Source organism: Typopeltis vanoorti, chromosome 21, assembly GCF_054136105.1.
Source record: "Typopeltis vanoorti isolate ZY-2024b chromosome 21, IOZ_Tvanoo_1.0, whole genome shotgun sequence".
In the NCBI taxonomy this organism is placed as follows: Eukaryota; Metazoa; Arthropoda; class Arachnida; order Uropygi; family Thelyphonidae; genus Typopeltis; species Typopeltis vanoorti.
Window position 1 is genome coordinate 71860019 of NC_143569.1, and position 19886 is coordinate 71879904.

At 36.1% G+C, this 19886-nt stretch overlaps 1 protein-coding gene across 1 annotated transcript in view; it reads right to left on the reverse strand.

The window, feature by feature from the left end:
- Positions 1-309: 309 nt before the first annotated feature.
- Positions 310-19886, reverse strand: part of LOC150094964 (serine/threonine-protein kinase 26-like) — a 330587-nt gene continuing 311010 nt past the window's right edge. The window contains exon 11 of the mRNA XM_090411052.1: positions 310-1683. Within this exon, the coding sequence (XP_090267178.1) occupies positions 1671-1683 (13 nt within the window). The 3' untranslated portion in view covers positions 310-1670. The remainder of the gene's footprint in view (positions 1684-19886) is intronic.

Sequence of the window (19886 nt, forward strand, 5' to 3'; positions counted from 1 at the left end):
ATGTAGTTTATGCTTTCAGTAATTAATTCAATAAATTATTCTTTTAAGGATGCCTCACGGTGTGTCTGATTATCACACTTTATAATGGAAGTGATTGGGGCTTACATTTCACGTCCCTATATTGATCATTTCAAAAGAGTAACACTATCTGCATAGAGTGAAGAACTAAGTTTAATATTCCCTATTTGAAATCATGATTAATAACACTGTCCTTAATGTCAAGTCACTTTATGTTGAGTTTTCATTAGTATTTATATATTGTATGTTCAATGTGATGTTATATATATTAAAAAAAAAACACAGAAAATGTTTGTGTCGGCATTTTTTATTTTCATATTTACATTCCCATAGTACCTAAAGACAATACGTACTAAACATCCCTAAGGTGCCACATATTTTGGCAACCTTTAGCCATAATTTTTAATAGTAAGTACAACCATAGCTGAGGAAAAACAAAGAAAAAATATAAGTTCTAAAATAATTTACAACCATGAAAGACTGAAATTTGAATCCCACACAATTTTATCCCTCAAAACAAATTCAATTTACTCTGTCCTTCAATCATTTGAAAGACCCTGTCATAGTTCTGCTAATAAAATATCACTGACAGGTGAATATAATATATATATATATATCTATATATATATTTATATTAGATGATACAGAATCCTCCTAATGGAGCCAACACTGTACTCTTATTTGTGACAAAAAATACAACATCTCTCAAGTTTCCAACATATACATAATGAACATCTCTGAAAGTTTATTGTGCTACACAATGGTATAACAATAAGGCTAATACTTTGGTTCTCCATCTGCTGTCCCAGGTAAAAACTTGTATACACTAAAATAATGACTGCTTCTAGTGCTGTATGTAAAGTTTTCGAACAACAGCAGGTTATTTTATTAGACTTGTACTTTTCTCAGCGTGGACAGTCATCCAAACTTTCTGGTTTTGAGCAGAATATATATATATACACACAAACCTATATATATATATTTATTTATTTATTTATATATTAGGATATCAAGCTGAACACGATTGTATGCTGTAGCGAGATCACTACTAAATGTGAAAAGTTCCTCAGACATGCCAACTTCCTGTAGATCACGGGGATACACTATTGTATATTTAAAGAAGAAATTGTCGCTTAATAACACAATTCTAATTATTACTGAACATGGGCTGAAGTCACTATAAACATGGCAATGTTGAAGATATAATATAGCTGATTATGTTTCTTTTTTTTTCTGATTAAAATGTACATGGACTTGATTCTTGTCAGGTCCCTTCTGACCTCATCCAAGCTTAAAATATGTCTGTAAAAAAGTACTCTCAAAAATACCCTGTACAAATTAGGCATAACATTGTTGCATTTTTGCAACAAAAAACAGATACCACTGGGATATTACAGTATTGTGTATTTATCTAGATATGTACACACACAAAGATATACTTATCTTTCTCATATATATGTGTATGTATATATGTGTGTAAATTTGTCTCACCAAGCCAGTAGGGACAGGTGGGTGCTTTAGAATATAAGGTCCCTATACACAAGCACGCACACACTGGGAGGTGGGAAGTAAAAGTGGTCAAAAGTCACCACTTCAGGCACAGCAGGTGTTGGGCTGATGAAACATGATTACTAAATTATTTCTTCTGATACTTAAGAAGCATCTCTGAAAATTAAAAAAAAAAAAAAAATTAATTAGTTCCATAAAAGTTTAAAGGTTTTAAGTGAGAAAATGAGAAACTCTCACTATGGCAAACAAAGTTAAAATGCATCATTTGTTTACAACAACAAACTACTCAAAAGTTGTTTCATGATTGTGAAGCTATTTTATGTGCAAACCTCAAACTGTTTGCTTATGCTTGGGTAAAGATCGAAACAAGAATACAGATGAATTGCTACTCATGAGCTTTAAAGATACAAACAATTCATACTTATGAACACTGCATGAGTTAATAAATTGTGACTCCAATTCATTTAATGAATACAGAACACCCCCCCCCAACACTTATGAAGATTTTATGATATTCATATTTTGTGATTTTATGAAGTTCACCAATACATTAATAAGGTTAACAATATATCTTATGAAAAATGAAAAAAAAAAAAATAAAATAAACTCACAAACACATTTCAAGGAATAAATTATGTTTGTAAGTTGGGCTTGTATAATTAGTTGTTCAGTATAATATACTTTATAACCAATTGAAAATGAGAAACTATCACTATGACAAACAAAATTAAAAAAACACTTATTCTACAACAAAAAAACTATTCAAAAGTTCTTTATGATTGTGAAGGTACTTCAAGGTGCAAATTTTGTTCATTTATACTTGGGTAAGGATTAAAACATGAATGTAATTTCTTCTCAAGTCTAATATACTTTAAATTATATATTTAGTTTAATCCTTTATCCAAGTGTAGGCAAACAAAGTTTGCACCTGAAGTATCTTCAGGACTGGGGCAACTGATGGTAAAGATGGACCAAGCTCTCTCATCAATCCTTTTCTTAGTATCTCCCATGATGCAAAGCATATTTCCTTGTGGACATGTATGATGCTATGCATTAAGGGAAGGGCCACTACCCAGACTGGTTTCAACCTTTATTGAGGTCTCATCAGTGGGAGCCAGACCCAGTGGTGGTGATACCAAGGTGGAAGTAATGGAGAAGTCATATTTACCTATACGAGTTGCCAAAAGGTGTCACACCTTATTATTAAATTACTCTGGATTAGAGAAAGATGTTGGAAGTTTTTTCACTTTGGTTAGACTATAAATTATATATTTAGTTTAATCCTTTATCCAAGTGTAAGAAAACAAAGTTTGCACCTGAAGTATCTTCAGGACTGGAGCAACTAATGGTAAAGGTAGTAAAAGTTCTCATCACTTGATTTCTCCATTACTTCCACCTTGATATCACCACCACTGGGTCTGGTTCCCACTGACGAGACCTCAATAAAGTTGAAACCAGTCTGGGTAGTGGCACTTCCCTTAATGCATAGCATTATACATGTCCGCAAGGAGATGTGCTTTGCATTATGGGAGATACTAAGGCAAGTGATGAGAACTTATATCACCTTTACCACAACTTGCTTCAGGTGCAAACTTTGTTTACTTATACTTGGATAAAGGATTTATGCTACTACCATAAATCAACTATGTGCAGTATTCATGAACCCGAGTTTATTTATAATGTGATTGCTTGTTACTTCTTTCTTTCGCTTGAATTATAAACTATTATTTTAGAGTGCCTATTCAGAAAGTAACTGAAAGGAGTTGCTAAGGGAAGAGTCACCTATTAAGTGGACTGCCCTTTTCTGTATATCATCAAGAATTTTTAGAGAGGTTTAGGGTGCACCACCCCAAATGTGGGATCAATATTTCAAGGTTGGTCAGATCTAAGACTTTTAAAATGTAAGGAGTTGAGCAGAAGAGAAGAAATATTTTGAACAGAAAAGAACATCAAGTTTCTTAGAAGCTTTGGAGGCTATGTATGTAATACGTTTGTGCCAGGATAAAACGGACGTGATAGTCAGCCCGAGAAGAGAAAGCTGATCTTGAAGGAAACTGGAATGTCATCAAAAGTGGGAGTGAAGTAGGATCTTTCTTGTGTGTAATAAGGCAGGCCTGAGTTTTTATGGCACTGAAATTTACTAAGCTGTCTTCATCCCATTCCAGTCTGTTGAGGAGATCAGTATTTAATCCTGATTAAGGAAGATCTTGAGCTTCTTTCATTTGAGTACCACATGGTTTCTTGAATGAGGAGGATGATTTAAAGAGGAAAGAAGATTAATCAAAACAGAACTAGAACAACTATCAATGTTCAGGGACTGAGAAAACTGGGTGAGGGGGCACACAATTTAGTTAAAATAAGTGAATATACTGTACACAAGACTGAGGAAGTTCCATAAATTATGCAACTTGATTTTAATCATAGGTTTGAACATGAAGTATTGTTCAGAAAAATTCCTGTGTAATGAAAAAGATTTATATGCATATGAAACCTTGAAATCTTTTATTAAAAATATTACAGTGACAGCTGACAAGATTTGTGGATATGATCCTAAAACCAAACAGTTAAACCTGGTTTAAAAATCAAATAGAACAACAACTGAAAACTCCTGAAAAATTTTCTGAATTTCAATAGTTATTAGAATTCAGAAAAGACACTAAAATTATTATTTTATTATTATTATCACATCAGCCTCCGTGGAGTCTGTGACTAACTGTGGAAAGTAAGTCACAGACTCCACGTGTGACTTACTGTGGGAGAGAAAACATTAGCAAACAAGTGTTTCTCTGCCAGGTTGGCAGGAAAAAGACCCACAGGAAGACCAATATATAGGTGGATTGATACGGTAAAAAGAACCTTAGAAGATAGAAATATAATATCTGATAATGTTGGAGTCTTGACAGACAACAGATTGATTTGGAGGAAAATTGTAGATAGGAAGTTAGTAATGATGTAAATTTTTCATATAGTACTATCATATCCTGTACACCCCTTGAAGGTACATGGCAGAAATTTGATGATGATGAATAAATAAAAATAGGTAGGAATGTAATGTGAAAAATGTTATGCCATTTTTTTAAAGGAGATTAAATTATAATTAATAAGAAATTGCATTCATGTTTTTGAGTTGTGAGTTGGTAAGCAAATTATTTTCATGCCTAGGAATAGAGGTATTTGGTCTGAGTGTAACCATATCAATAATACATCACATTTTATGTGCCTGAAGGTGCAGTGAGATGTGTAGGAAAAAGACCCACGAGAAGACCAAGATGTAGGTGGATTGATACAGTAAAAAGTACCTTAGAAGATAGAATGTGATATCATGTGATACTCATGCAACTTACTGTCCAACCACAGATGTGAGAACCTTGGCTAGCACAAACCCAAGAAGAGGCAATTCAGCTTGATGGGGAGAAAAGAATAAGGCAATGTACGAGTCCATCACCAACACGGAAAAATCACGTACTTTATATGTCAAATTTTCCAACTCTGGTACAAGCAAAATAGTTACCACTTAAAGGCTAGAATTTTCATAAAAGAAAAGCTAATTTTCCATGTATAATAATAAACACTCATCATTGATTACCCTATTATCAGAATGGATTCGCCTTCTGTCATGCGCAAAAGTGTCAAGAGGTCTTGCATCTGTGGTCAGACAGTATATTATGCTTATTGTCTCTATATACAAGTAGCCTGGTCTTGAAGATATTTCACATCAAACTGTTGTTTGCTGATTCTTAGGTGAAACAGTAATAAAAAAAAAGAAGAAAAGAATATAATTTGTCAATTATAATCATGCTGCTTACTGTTGTAAACTCTTAGGGATCATGGGAATTTTTCTTAGCATAGCACTATAAGTGGATAATGGTTGTGCTAATGATGTTCCAGAGTACATTTGGTTTGAGCAATAGAAATGAAACTAGTCTTGCTAAGGCACTCTATTTGAAAAGGCATTTGACAGGATTCTGTATAGAACTCTATTGCATAAATTGGAGCATAGGAGGATGGATATGAATCTGGTGATTTGGATTACAGGGTGGTGATGGACGAATATCAAAAAGTGGAGCAGTTGAAACCAGAAGGCAGGTGATCAGTGGTGTACCACAGGACATAGTACTTAGTCCTCTGTTGTTTAATTTGTACATCACTGATACAGAAAATATTCAGTTGTTTACTGCTGATGCTAAACTGGGAAGAGTAATGGTAAATGAAGGCGATGTAGAGATCCTGTAAGAAGACTTAAATTGACTAACTTTGACAATGATCAAAGGTAAATGGTTGCTAGTTTAATGTGGCCTAGCATTAGGTGATGCACTTTGGGAAGAAGAGATCACAAGCTGTGTACTATACTGATGGAACTGAACTGCAGGAAATTGATGAGGCCAGGAACTTGGGGGTGATTGTCAATAACAGGGAGTTGCAGTGGACATATTGTAAAGGCAGTCAAAATAGAACATCTGGACACCCAGATTCCATGGGAATGAAGAAGTGGTGGAATTCGACTGTCAATCCATGGGGATTGACAGGGAAAAAAGAGGAGACATGATTGAAGCACATAGGAGTTTTATAGGATTGACACTGAAGACTTTTCAGTACATGGCAGGAACGGAGAGAATGAGGGGTCACCCATGGTAATTGTTTAAGAGTGTGGTGAATGGGTTGCCAGAGGTGGCTGTGAGACTTAAAAATATTTATATGTTTTTGCTCTCTGATGAGAGCCTCTGTAGCTCAGTCAGTATAGACGAAGCCCTTTGGTCGGAAAGACCTGGGTTCGATTCCTGTCCATGATGTGAGGAACCTTTATCTGGTCTTTTTGACTAAAGGTAAGCTAGTCAGTCTCATATGGAGATAGGGAGTTTTTTTCACCTCCGACCACTTCAGAACATGGCAGGAAGGGAGAGAATGTGCATTCACAGGGTTTGCCTGTGAATGCACATGGATTTATAGCTATGAATACTTATGACAATACGTGGAAGAGATAGGGTCCTCACCACATGCCATAATGTCTGTAATTAACCATGAGTTATTAAATCATAGTAGTCAACCTCCTAGAGGAAGTGGCACTTGAATGGGATAGGTTCTCTAATGATGATGTTATAAATAGGATATAGCTTTGATGCAGTTTTTTTTTTTTTCCACTAGAGGTTATACCAGTAGAATAATGGTTGATCAAATCATTGTCACTTTGGCATACTGTTTGAAATGTAATATAGCTTGTCTTTGTGTGTGTGGGTATACTCCAGATGATGACCTTAACCTGAAGATCAAAATGTCAGGAAATTAAAATAATCAGTGCCATTAATGGATAATTTATGAATTATAATAAAATATAGCAGAAATTAATTTCATGCTGTTGAAAGTTTATTTTTCACTTGGTTAGAGTATAATAAAATTAATTTAATCCTTTATCCAAGTGTGAGCAAACAAAGTTTGCGCCTGAAAGTATCATCAGGACTGGGGTAAGGTGGTACAACACCATCGACGAGATGGTGTTGCACCACCATCTGGATTTGGCCCTGGCTCCCACTGAAGAGACCTCAATAAAGGTCGAAACTAGTCTAGGTAGTGGCCCTTCCCTTAATGCATAACATTAGACATATCCGCAAGGAGATGTGTTTTGCATTATAGGAGATACTGAGATAGGAGTGTTGGTAGCTTGCTCCACCTTTGCAACGAGTTGCCCTGGTGTTGTACCACCTTACCCCAGTCCTGAAGATACTTTCAGACGCAAACTTTGTTTGCTCACACTTGGATAAAGGATTAAACTAATTTTATAATAATTTCATGCTGTTTTCATCTGCTTTCATTGAAATATAAGTAACAGTTTTGAAATAACATTTATTGAAATAAATATATTTGAACTTTTAGTTTCTTTTCTTGCAAACTGCCATTATTATTATTATTACTACTACTACATGACATCTCCAGGGAGCCCAAAGACTCATCAAGGGAGAGCATCTACTCTACAACTCTCTCTCCACTCAATCCACCAGATACAGCGAACCACATTATCTACAACAATGCAGTCTGCTGCCCACCACCACTAGTATTTTCACAGACAGTCAAAAACATCCATGCCCACAGAGTCGAACCCACAGCCTTCAGGCTGGAGAATGGATATACTACACACTCGGCCAACCAGATCGACAATTATATGGATCATCATGCATAAATTTTATCTTGTTTTGTTTTTATGAACAGCAATCCAGATGTATTCTCCAACTCCCACACACACATTCTAGGAACTGAATTATAAATAACCACTTTGTCTAATTTTCTACTGGTTTGAAAGTTTTTACAAAGTTTTCAAAATCTATTATTTTATTTTATTTTAAGGGTGCTTAAGGGGCAAAGGTGTATAACTGAGAAGAGACCTCCACATAGCCTTTAAAGGAATGTGGAGAACTGACCAGTACTTTTGACCTAATGTCCAATCCTCACTTTCTCGTGGCGCACCCTGTTGGGTATCTACCTGGATACTGACTGCACGAGGATGGGCTGGCAATTTGGGATTTAGCTGACCAAATTTTATTCTTATTGGCTTAAACCAATAAAATGATGGTACAACATGACAAAATTTCATGCCGGCTGGGGCATCGGTTAAACAAAGCCCCTGTTGTTTGCACCAGGGAACCAGGGCGAACAGCGAAAAGTCAGCTACTGAAACAAATCTGAAATCACACCCCCAACTTAACATCACCAGAGTTAACGATCGGTTCTATCAACATAAGAAGCCTGAATGGTAAAGAAATGGAGCTAGCTGAGGAATTAGATAAGTATCAGATCGACATAATAGGGGTGACTGAAACAAAAAAGACAAAAACTGGTGAGATCTTTCTCAATAAATACAAAATGTTATATTCAGGAAATCACAATCAAGGAAAAGAAGGAGTAGCCACAGTATTCAACACAAAATACGAGGTTAATCTTCTTGAGTAGCAGGCAGTCTCAAGTAGAGTGATGCGGGCAAATATCAGAATAGGGAATTGGGCAATGATACTTATTTGTGCCTATGGTCCCACAGAAGGTTCTACTAAGGTAGAAGTGGAGGAATTTTTTGATGCTTTAGAAAAAGCAACTGACACTATGAAAAAGGAAAAGTTGGTCCTTGTTGGGGATCTAAATAGCAGAGTAGGAAATTACTGTCAGAATACAAAAATATTTTGGGAAAATTTGGAGAAAAGAGCAAAGCTAATAATAATGGCAAATACCTGTTGGATTTCTGCTCAGGACATGGACTGGTTATTACTAACACCATGTTCCAACATAAAAATGTGCACAAATTCACATGGGGAGAAGAGGCAAGGAATAAGAAAAGTCTCATTGATGGTTATTGTTGATAGTGATGTTTTCTCCCTGGTACAGGACACCAGAGTGTACAGAGGGTTTGAAATTGGAAGCGATCACTATTTAGTCTTGAGTAGAATAAAATTGAATTTCATATTGAAAAGAATAACATGCAAGAAATTTTGAGAATAAAAGTTGAGCAGCTCTCAGATGTGAACTGTAGACTAAAATACACAAAGATTATTGAAGAAAAAATGAAACAGTTTGAGAAGAACAGGAACCAAACCCTGGAGATTCAGTGGCAAGCCTTCAAGAAAACCCTGATTAATTCAGCCAGAAAGGCATGTGGTGAGGTTGTCTGCAAGGATAGAAAAATCAGAACTTCATGGTGGACACAGGAAGTTAAAGAGGCAGTGAAGGAAAAGAAGAAAGCATATCAAAAGTTCCTGGCAAATAAGTCAGCCTGTGCTCTTAGAGAATACAGAGACAAATGCAAGAATGCTAAATACTGTGTAAACCTAGCTAAACAAAAGTCATGGGAGGACTTTGGCAAGAACATCGAAAATAAATATCAAGAAGGCGGTAAAATATTCTGGAGTTATTGAAGAAGCTTAGAAACGGAGGAAAGAGTGCTGTAAAAGGTGTTAGAGATGATAAGGGTGACATGAAAACAGGAGAAAAAGATATCCTTGAAGTAAGGAGTAATTACTTCAAAAAATTGCTAAATGAAACAAGCAGTGATAGCAAAGTGGTAAAATACACTCAACAGGCATACAGTCAGGAATGCATATCCATACTTGAAGTAGAAAAAGCCATCAAAGGTTTGAAATGTGGAAAGGCAGCAGGAGTAGATGATATTCAACCAGAAATGCTGAAGTATGGTGGTATAAAAGTCTTACAGTGGCTGCACTGCATAGTTCAGAAAGCCTGGACAGAGGGACGAATTCCCGATGATTGGAGTAGAGCTCTCATAGTACCCATATATAAAAAAGGAAATAAAACTGAATGTGAGAATTACAGAGGTATTTCCCTACTGAGTGTTCCTGGCAAGATTTATGCAAGTATAGTTGAGAAACGGTTGAGAAGAATTGTGGAAGAAAAGCTTGGTGAAGAACAAGCTGGATTCAGGCCAAATAGAGGCCGTCAGGTTCAGATCCTCACTTTATGACAAATAGTTGAGAAAGCATGGGAATATAAAAATCTGTATTTAAGTTTTGTTGATTTGGAAAAGGCATATGACAAGGTGCCAAGAGAGAAGCTATCAATATGCTACAGTTATATGGTGTCAATAGGGCATTATATCAAGCATATACTTAGTCTTTATTTGAGTTGTGAGCAGTTAGAATTGAAAGAAGTACAGGAAGATGTTTTAATGTTAAATCTGGTGCGAGACAAGGATGTACATTGTCCTCTCTGTTATTCATTATCGATATGGATCACATTATGAAGGAGAGTGGTATTAAACATGATATCAGAATTGGAGATGTTAATGTCAGCTCTTTGCTTTATGAAGACGATGTTATACTTCTAAATAAATCCGCTACAAGTTTGCAAGATTCCATGACTAAACTGAATAACTGTGTGAATGAGGAACCTGTGGAACAATTAAAACATTTCAGCTACTTAGGCACGATTTTTAGTGAAGATGGTAAATTAAATATGGAAATAACCAACAGAATCAACAAAGCTGGTATGGTAGGAAGTCAATTGAATAAATTCATATAGAATAAGAGAGAGATTAGTCGGAACACTAAACTAGCTGTATACAAGACAGTGTTCAAACCAGTTTTAACTTATGGATCTGAGACCTGGGTCAGAAGTAAAACACTTGACCAAAGACTAGAGACTGCAGATATGAGAGTCCTGAGAAAGATTAGAGGTGTGAACAGATGGCATCAATGGAAATATCATAATAAAAATGAGGATATTACAAAAGAACTTGATACTGTCAGCATCCAGGAATGCGTTATCAGAGCTAATCTCAGGTGATATGGCCACTTTAACAGAATAGGAGAGGAAAGATTAGCAAAACAAGTGTTCTCTGCCCAGTTGGCAGGAAAACGACCCAGAGGAAGACCAAGATATAGGCGGATTGATATGGTACAATGTGCCTTAGACGATAGAAATATAAAATCTGATAATGATAATATTGGAGTCGTGACAAGTAACAGACTGATTTGGATGAAAATTGTAGATAGGAAGTTAGTAATGATGTAAATTTTTCATGTAGTACTATCATATCCTGTTCACCCCTTGAGGGTACATGTCAGGAATTTGATGATGACGATTCCTAGAATGGTTGTAGTCTCCATAATTTACCGAAACGGAGATGGGAAAGTAAGATCTGATGTAAAACAGATTAATTTGGAAGATAACTGTTTACAGAGAACTATTAAATGTAAGTGTGCCATAATAGTATTCTGGCACACTTACATTTAGATTATAGTATTCTGTAAACCTGTTGACGGTATGTAGAAGGAAATAATGCAATTGATGATATGTGTATGCACGTGTGTGTGTACATTAATTACATTTTATATATAAATACACATAAAATTCTCTTCCCCCCCCCATAGCCTAAATTTAATTTAAGACAGTATTAATATCTTTTGATTGGAAAGACCAGGGTTCAAATTTCAAATCCTAAGACACAAAGAACCTTTATAGCTTTATAGTGGTCTTTCAACTGAAGGTGAGTTAGATGGTCCTATAGAGTTGGAAGGGGATTTTCCTCTTAGTAACATGAGGATTTCATCTCACAAGACTGACAAACTGGCCAGAGAATACATGCAATGGATACACACAGCAGATTTATCATCATCATGATCAAATTCCTGACATGTACCCTCAAGGGATGTACAGGATATGATAGAAAAATTTACATCATTACTAACTTCCAATCTACAATTTTCCTGCAAATCAGTCTGTTACTTGTCAAGACTCCAACATTATCAGATCTTATATTTCTAGAACTTTTATTGTTAAAAGACCAGAAGATAAATGATAAAATATACAAAAAGCCAACAAGTTTCACTAGCCACTGTCTAGCATTTTCAAGGCTGAACTGGTGTGAAAACAAATGCATTAAGTTACATGTAAAACATGCACTTTAGTAACTGTTAGGACGTTACATTTGATCATTCGTGTTTGATGGCGTGCATGTGTTCGAATGCTTCAGTCAGAATCCGGTACATGACCACGTGTTGTGTAGTTTTTTGCATATTGTAGTTCTGTTGAACTGAGAGAGATGATGAGATTTTTCCATATGTCTTTAAGAATAATACCTTGATTTCTATTTAAATTATTGCTGTGCATAGTACCATAGCTGCTTTTTTTAAAGTTCTGTGTTTGTAGTCATTCTCGATGTAAGGCATGGAACTGTTTTTCCAATCTATAACGTGATTTGATGTTGAGAAATGATGAGCTAAACCAGATGTGATGATTCTATTATGATTGACATTCCCCACATGTTCCTTCTGTCTTATTTCAAAACTTCTAGAAGTCTGATCAATGTAAGAAAGGCTACACGTGCATGGAATTTCATATACTCCAGGACATTCGAAGAAAGGTACCTCATCTTTGGGTGATCTTAAGATTTGTCTGATCATGGTAGTTGGTTTAAAATCCACTCTGATGTTATGAGTTTTAAACTTCTCGCCAATTTTGTGGAAGCTGAATTAATATATGGAATGACAGCTGTGGACACATATTGGGGCACCGTAACACGTTGTTGGTGGTTGTCTTTAAATTATTGCACAGCAATAATTTAAATAGAAATCAAGGTATTATTCTTAAAGACATATGGAAAAATCTCATCATCTCTCTCAGTTCAACAGAACTACAATATGCAAAAAACTACACAACACGTGGTCATGTACCGGATTCTGACTGAAGCATTCGAACACATGCACGCCATCAAACACGAATGATCAAATGTAACGGCCTAACAGTTACTAAAGTGTATGTTTTACATGTAACTTAATGCATTTGTTTTCACACCAGTTCAGCCTTGAAAATGCTAGACAGTGGCTAGTGAAACTTGTTGGCTTTTTGTATATTTTATCATTTATCTTCTGGTCTTGACAATAAAAGTTCTTTATTTTAATACATCAGAACAAATATGTACAATTTAAGATCTTATATTTCTGTCGTCTAAGGCACTTTGTACCATATCAATCAACCTATATCTTGGTCTTCCTCTAGGTCATTTTCCTGCTAACCTGGCAGAGAACACTTGTTTTGCTAATCGTTCCTTGCTCATTCTGTTTAAGTGACCATGCCACCCGAGATTAGCTCTGCTAACGCATTCCTGGATGCTGACAATGTCAAGTTCTTTTCTAATATCCTTGTATTTAATATGATATTGCCATTGATGCCATCTGTTCACGCCTCTAACCTTTCTCAGGACTCTCATATCTGCGGTCTCTAGTCTTTGGTCAGGTGTTTTACTTCTGACTCAGGTTTCAGATCCATAAGTTAAAACTGGTTTGAACACTATCTATCTTGTATACAGCTAATTTAGTGTTCCGACTAATTTCTCTCTTATTCCATATCAATTTATTCAATTGACTTACTACCATACCAGCTTTGTTGATTCTGTTTGTCTATTTCTATATTTAATTTACCATCTTCACTAAAAATCATGCCTAAGTAGCTGAAATGTTTTACTTGTTCTACAGGTTTTCCGTTCACAACACAGTTGACATTTTCAATGATTCTACCTATTTTCATTGTCTTTGTCTTTTCATTCCTGACCTTTATACGTTATCTATTACAACAGTTATTCAATTTAGTCAGGGAATCTTGCAAATTTGTAGCGGATTTATTTAGAAGTATAACATCGTCCGCATTAAGCAAAGAGCTGACATTAACATCTCCAATTCTGATATCATGTTTAATACCATAATGTGATCCATATAGATAATGAATAACAGAGAGGACAATGTACATCCTTGTCTCACACCAGATTTAACATTAAACCATCTTCCTGTACTTCCTTCAATTCTAACTACTGACTTACAACTCAAATAAAGACTAAGTATTTCTTGATATAATTTGCCATTGACACCAGATAACTGTAGTGTATTGAATGGCTTCTCTCTTGGCACCTTGTCATATGCCTTTTCCAGATCGACAAAACTTAAATACAGATTTTTGTTATATTCCCATGCTTTCTCAACTATTTGTCATAAAGTAAAGATCTGATCCTGACAGCCTCTATTTGGCCAGAATCCTGCTTGTTCTTCACCAAGCTTTTCTTCCACAATTCTTCTCAACCGTTTTTCAAGTATACTTGCATAAATCTTGCCAGGAGCACTCAGTAGGGAAATACCTCTGTAATTCTCACATTCAGTTTGATTCCACTTTTTATATATGGGTACTATGAGAGCTCTACTCCAATTATCGGGAATTCGTCTCTGTGCTCAGGCCTTTTGAACTATGGAGCGCATCCACTGTAAGACTTTTATACCACCATACTATAGCATTTCTGGTCGAATATCATCTACTCCTGCTGCCTTTCTACATTTCAAGCCTTTGATAGCTTTTTCTACTTCAAGTATGGATATGTATTCCTGACAGTATGCCCGTTGAGTGTTTTTTTAACCACTGTGCTATCACTGCTTTTTTCATTTAGCAATTTTTGAAGTAATTACTCCATACTTCAATCCTTTTCTCCCATTTTCATGTCACCCTTATCATCTCTAACTCCTTTTACAGCACTCTTTCCTCTGCTGCTAAGCTTCTTCAATAACTCCAGAATATTTTACCGCCTTCTTGATATTTATTTTCGATGTTCTTGCCAAAGTCCTCCCATGACTTTTGTTTAGCTAGTTTTACACAGTATTTAGCTTTCTTACATTTGTCTCTGTATTCTCCAAGAGCACAGGCTAACTTATTTGCCAGGAACATTTGATATGCTATCTTCTTTTCCTTCACTGCCTCTTTAACTTCCTGTGTCCACCATGGAGTTCTGATTTTTCTATCCTTGCAGACAACCTCACCACATGCCTTTCTGGCTGAATTAATCAGGGTTTTCTTGAAGGCTTGCCACTGAATCTCCAAGGTTTGGTTTCCTGTTCTCAAACTGTTTCATTTTTTCTTCAATAATCTTTGTGTATTTTAGTCTATAGTTCACATCTGAGAGTTGCTCAACTTTTATTCTCTTTAAAAATTTCTTACTTATTATTCTTTTCAATATGAAATTCAATTTTATCCTGCTCAAGACTAAATAGTAATTGCTTCCAATTTCAAATCCTCTGTACACTCTGGTGTCCTGCACCAGGGAGAAAATATCACTATCAACAATAACATAGTCAATGAGACTTTTCTTATTCCTTGCCTCTTCTCTCTATGTGAATTTGTGCACATTTTTATGTTGGAACATGGTGTTAGTAATAACCAGTCCATGTCATGAGCAGAAATCCAACAGGTATTTGCCATTATTATTAGCTTTGCTCTTTTCTCCAAATTTTCCCAAAATATTTTTGTATTCTGACAATAATTTCCTACTCTATTTAGATCCCCAACAAGGACCATCTTTTCCATTTCCATGTGTCAGTTGCTTTTTCTGAAGCATCAAAAAATTCCTCCACTTCTACCTTAGTAGAACTTTCTGTGGAAACATAGGCACAAAAAAGTCTCATTGTCCAATTCGCCGTTCTGATATTTGCCCAGATCACTCTACTCGAGATTGCCTGCCATTCAAGAAGATTAGCCTCATATTTAGTGTTGAATACCATAGCTACTCCTTCTTTTCCTTGATTGTCACTGCCTGAATATAACATTTTGTAATGACTTTTAATGGGATTATATTGATCAAGTGCATATAATAAACAACTATGTTATACCAACTAGTTTCACCAACTAAGGCTGTTGGCATCTTCATGGTACATAACTGATGTAAGGCACTAAAAAGTAAAAAACTGTTACAAACTATAATCAACCGATTCCAATTATATTAAACAAAGAACAGAGCGTGCATGATCTCACTTGTTGTTATTTAGGAACGTTCTATAGTTGGCACTGTAATTCAGTTGTGGCGAGTTGAGAGATCTAATAAGGATATTCCAGATCACGGTGTTAGATCTTGAATGGGGACTCTTTCAACAAAAAGTCATTCATTCAAGATTTAACAAGAAACAAAAATTCTGAACTAGAAATGTTTGCACTATTAGTTAAGTAAGAAAATATAAAAGAAAACCTGTTACAATTACCTTAGAAAGAAGTAAAGTTGAGGAAAAAATTGTATGTCAAAATAGAATTATATTGTTAAGATTATTGATGTCTAAATTATACTGTATACGAATGTAAATCTAAGTGCAAACAAAGGTTGAAAGGTTGCTAGCTAACTGCCTACGATGACGTCACGGCGCAACGGAAGCGTTCATGGAAGGCACGCTGAACTCGCGTTTGGCAAAATGAGCACTCTTCAAAGAGCAGAATTGTGATGCAATCGCATAGGGGCGAATAGGAGAGCACAGTGAGAGATCCTCCATTATGAAAAGAGGGTGCTAAAAAGAAGAATAAAAAGCGAGTTCACTCAGGTTTGAACCCCCCTGTTTTTCTGTTCCTGTTTTCTCGTGTGGACAAGCAGAGTGCTGACCGATCGATGCCACCGGAAGTAATCTCCTTCCCGGTTGCTAGTTGAAGGAGTCCAGCATGCTATACGTGAGCTGACAGCAGACACCAACTAGGGCCATCGGTAAAAGTTTACCGATGCGAATCAGTGGAATAAGTTCCTCAAAAAGGACAGCCGAGATGACGATATCGTTCCAGTAGACGAGTGTATATACGGCAAAGTGCAAGGAATGGCAATTTACGTCGATCAGCGTAATCTCCACGTGGACGCGACTCGATAAAGCAGAAAGACATCTGACTACAAAGGAAGGACAATAAGAAGCACGATATCCTCTCAGGACACTGTTAACATACAGTAAATTCCTTATTCTTGTAACGATTAGTATTGGGGCAAAAAGAGAAGAACAGATTTCTAATTGAGAAGAAATAGAACTTTTAAGTGACTTTTGTGCTCAGTAACGTGTTAATCATGTTGGACTAGTAGTCTGAAAGCCTGAGAGTATGCAACACTTAGTTGAATGTGAATTGACCTTTGTTAGCAAGTTTTACTTAGAATTCTGAATTACTATTTCATGATAAAAATGTGCCTACTTAATCTAGAGATGTAAAATTAGAGTGTTTAGATAATTAATGTTTCCTTATAGCTCAGCTAATGAATTAGAATTCTGATATGACATACCTTGATATGTAAAAGTTTATTGTATGAAATTTGGATAATTAATAAACATGTTTTTCTATGTAAGTTTGAGTTTGTCTGAGCATGAGATTGAAATTACCACTCACTAAAGTTCGAACCTGTGAAGGGGAAATTAAAGAAAGTTTAGGCCATGACTGCAATGTTGAAGTTTTTATAGGCACTTAATACTTTAATAAGATTAGGTAATACTTAAACTCTGGGAAAGTTTCTTTGTACAAGAATTCTTCTGTACTAGGACTCTGGCTGGCGCAGCTAAAATAAATAAATTTTGTCAGAGCTCCGAATAGAGAAGCAGCCCCCAGAGAGATAAGTTAGAGATTTCAGGCTTAGTTAGTATGACAAGGATTTAAGATAGAAAGTAAAGAACCACACAGATATAACAAAGGCGCAGCCGGAAAGAATATAACAACGGGTAAGATTAGTCCTTGGTTCCTGTTAAGATTTTGTATACAGCGAGCAACTGTTGTGGCCGCTTTAAAAATTTGGGAGCGGAAATCCTCCTCTATGTAAGGAATTGTGCTTCTATCCCACTCTATGGTATGGTTCGTTCTTGAGAAATGAACAGCTAATCCCGATTTTTCTTCTCTGTTATTATTGATGTGAGCTATGTGTTCTTTTTGCCTAATTTCAAGGCTCCTTGAAGTTTGGTTGATGTAATTCAAGCCGCACAAGCAGGGTATGTTATAAACTCCAGCATATTTGGAGAAAGGATAGCTATCTTTTGGAGATCTTAAGAATTGTCTAATCATTTCTGTAGGTTTAAAGGCCACTCTTATTTTAAGTGGTCTTGCAATCTTATTGGAAACTGTTCCTAAGTATGGAATGATGATGGTAGAAATATAACGTATATCATCTCGTTGTCTTTGTCGAGGTTCAGAGAAAAGTATCTTGTGGACGAGTCTTCGAGAAAATCCATTCATGGTAAGGTTGGTAGATATCAGGGATAGTTCTTCCTGGAGGTCTTATTGATCTGTTGTAAGGAGAGAGGCACAGTTCTTCAGCATGTGTACAATACTAAGTTTCTGAGAAATGTGGTGGCAGGAAGTGAAATGTAAATAACATCCTATATTGGTAGGTTTGCAGTAAACTGAGAGGCTGATACCACCAAGCTTCTTAATTAAAGTGAACAGAAATGATAATTGGTTATCTTTTTCAAGTTAGTGAATTTGATTGTGTGGTGTAGAGAGTTGATTTTATTAAGAAAGTCAAACAGGCCTTTTTTTGTATGGTTCCAAACGATAAAGATATCGTCAACGTATCTCCACCATACTGTGGGTTTAGGGTCTGTTTGAGATAAGATTTTACTTTCAAAATCCTCCATAAAGAGATCAGCACAAGATGGAGAGAGAGAGAGAGGGCTACCCATTGCAAGGCCAGTCAATTGCTGATATATGGTTTTATTCCATAAGAAAAAGTTTGATGTTAAACAATGATGGAACAGAGAAGTAATGTCTTGTGAGAACAAACTTCCTAAAATGTTGATGACTTCCTCCACAGGAATGTTAGTGAATAGAGATGTAACATCCAGGCTGGCGAGTAGATTCGTATTGGAGATAGAGATGTTGTTCAGTTTCTCAACGAAATGTTGTGAATTTCGTATCTAAGTATCCGAATTATGGATGTATGTTTGAGGAGGCCTGCCAGGTGTTTAGATAACAGATAAGTTGGCGAATTGATTCCATCTACAATCGGGCATAGTGGTATAACATTTTGTATTTATTGCTCAGAAAGATCTCACCAGTTTTTGTCTTTTTTGTTTCAGTCACCCCTATTATGTCAATCTGGTACTTATCTAATTCCTCAGCTAGCTCCATTTCTTTGCCATTCAGGCTTCTTATGTTGACAGTACCGATCTTTAACTCTGGTGATGTTGAATTGGGGTGTACTTTCAGATTTGTTCCAGTAGCTGACTTTTCATCGTGGTTCCCTGGCGAAAACAACAGGGGCCTTGTGTAGCCAGGCGATGCCCCGGCCGGCATGAAATTTTGTCATGTTGTACCATCATTTTGTATACTGGTTTAAACCAATAAGAATACAATTTGGTCGGCTAAATTCCAAATTGCCAGCCTATCCTCGTTCGTTCAGTATCCAGGTAAATACCCAACAGGGTGCACCACGAGAAGGTGAGGATTGGACATAGGTCAGAAGCCCTGGTTGGTTCTCCGCATTCCTTTAAAGGCTATGTGGAGGTCTCCTCTCAGTTATACAGCTTTGACCCTTAAGCACCCCCAGCAGATTTATGTAGGCAGGATTAACCACCCTCTCACTGCATGAAATAGGTTTCTATAAGCCAGCTGGTATCATCTCCTTATTGAGCCTAACTCATAAGGGGATGATAATCTCATTACACTAACATAATCCTACCATTTTTTAATTCTCGGTAATGTGGCCTAATAGTGTACTCTTTAAGTGAGAGGAATTTTTAGTAATGGTTAGTAGATAATAGTTAAGAGTGAGAGTTTGTTAACAGAGGAGGATAAGGTTAGATATAAGAATGAAATATAAAGTAAGGAGTATTGTATTTTAAAGAGGACAGAGACAACAGGATAGGAAATAGGCAGAGTGTGGTCATTCAGCTAGAAAGATGGTGGAGGAGATATGGAAGGCTGCACATTTAAAAATATTTAATTGGGTGCATAGAGACCAACAGGACAAATTATAATATAGTCAGTTGCTGATATGGGCCAGAGGGTTCAAAGAATGATGCAAATGGCACGGATCAGCAAATTAACTCAATGTGTAGAAAATCATATAATAATTATAGAAGTTATAAGTAGAAGCAGAAAAGATCCATAGC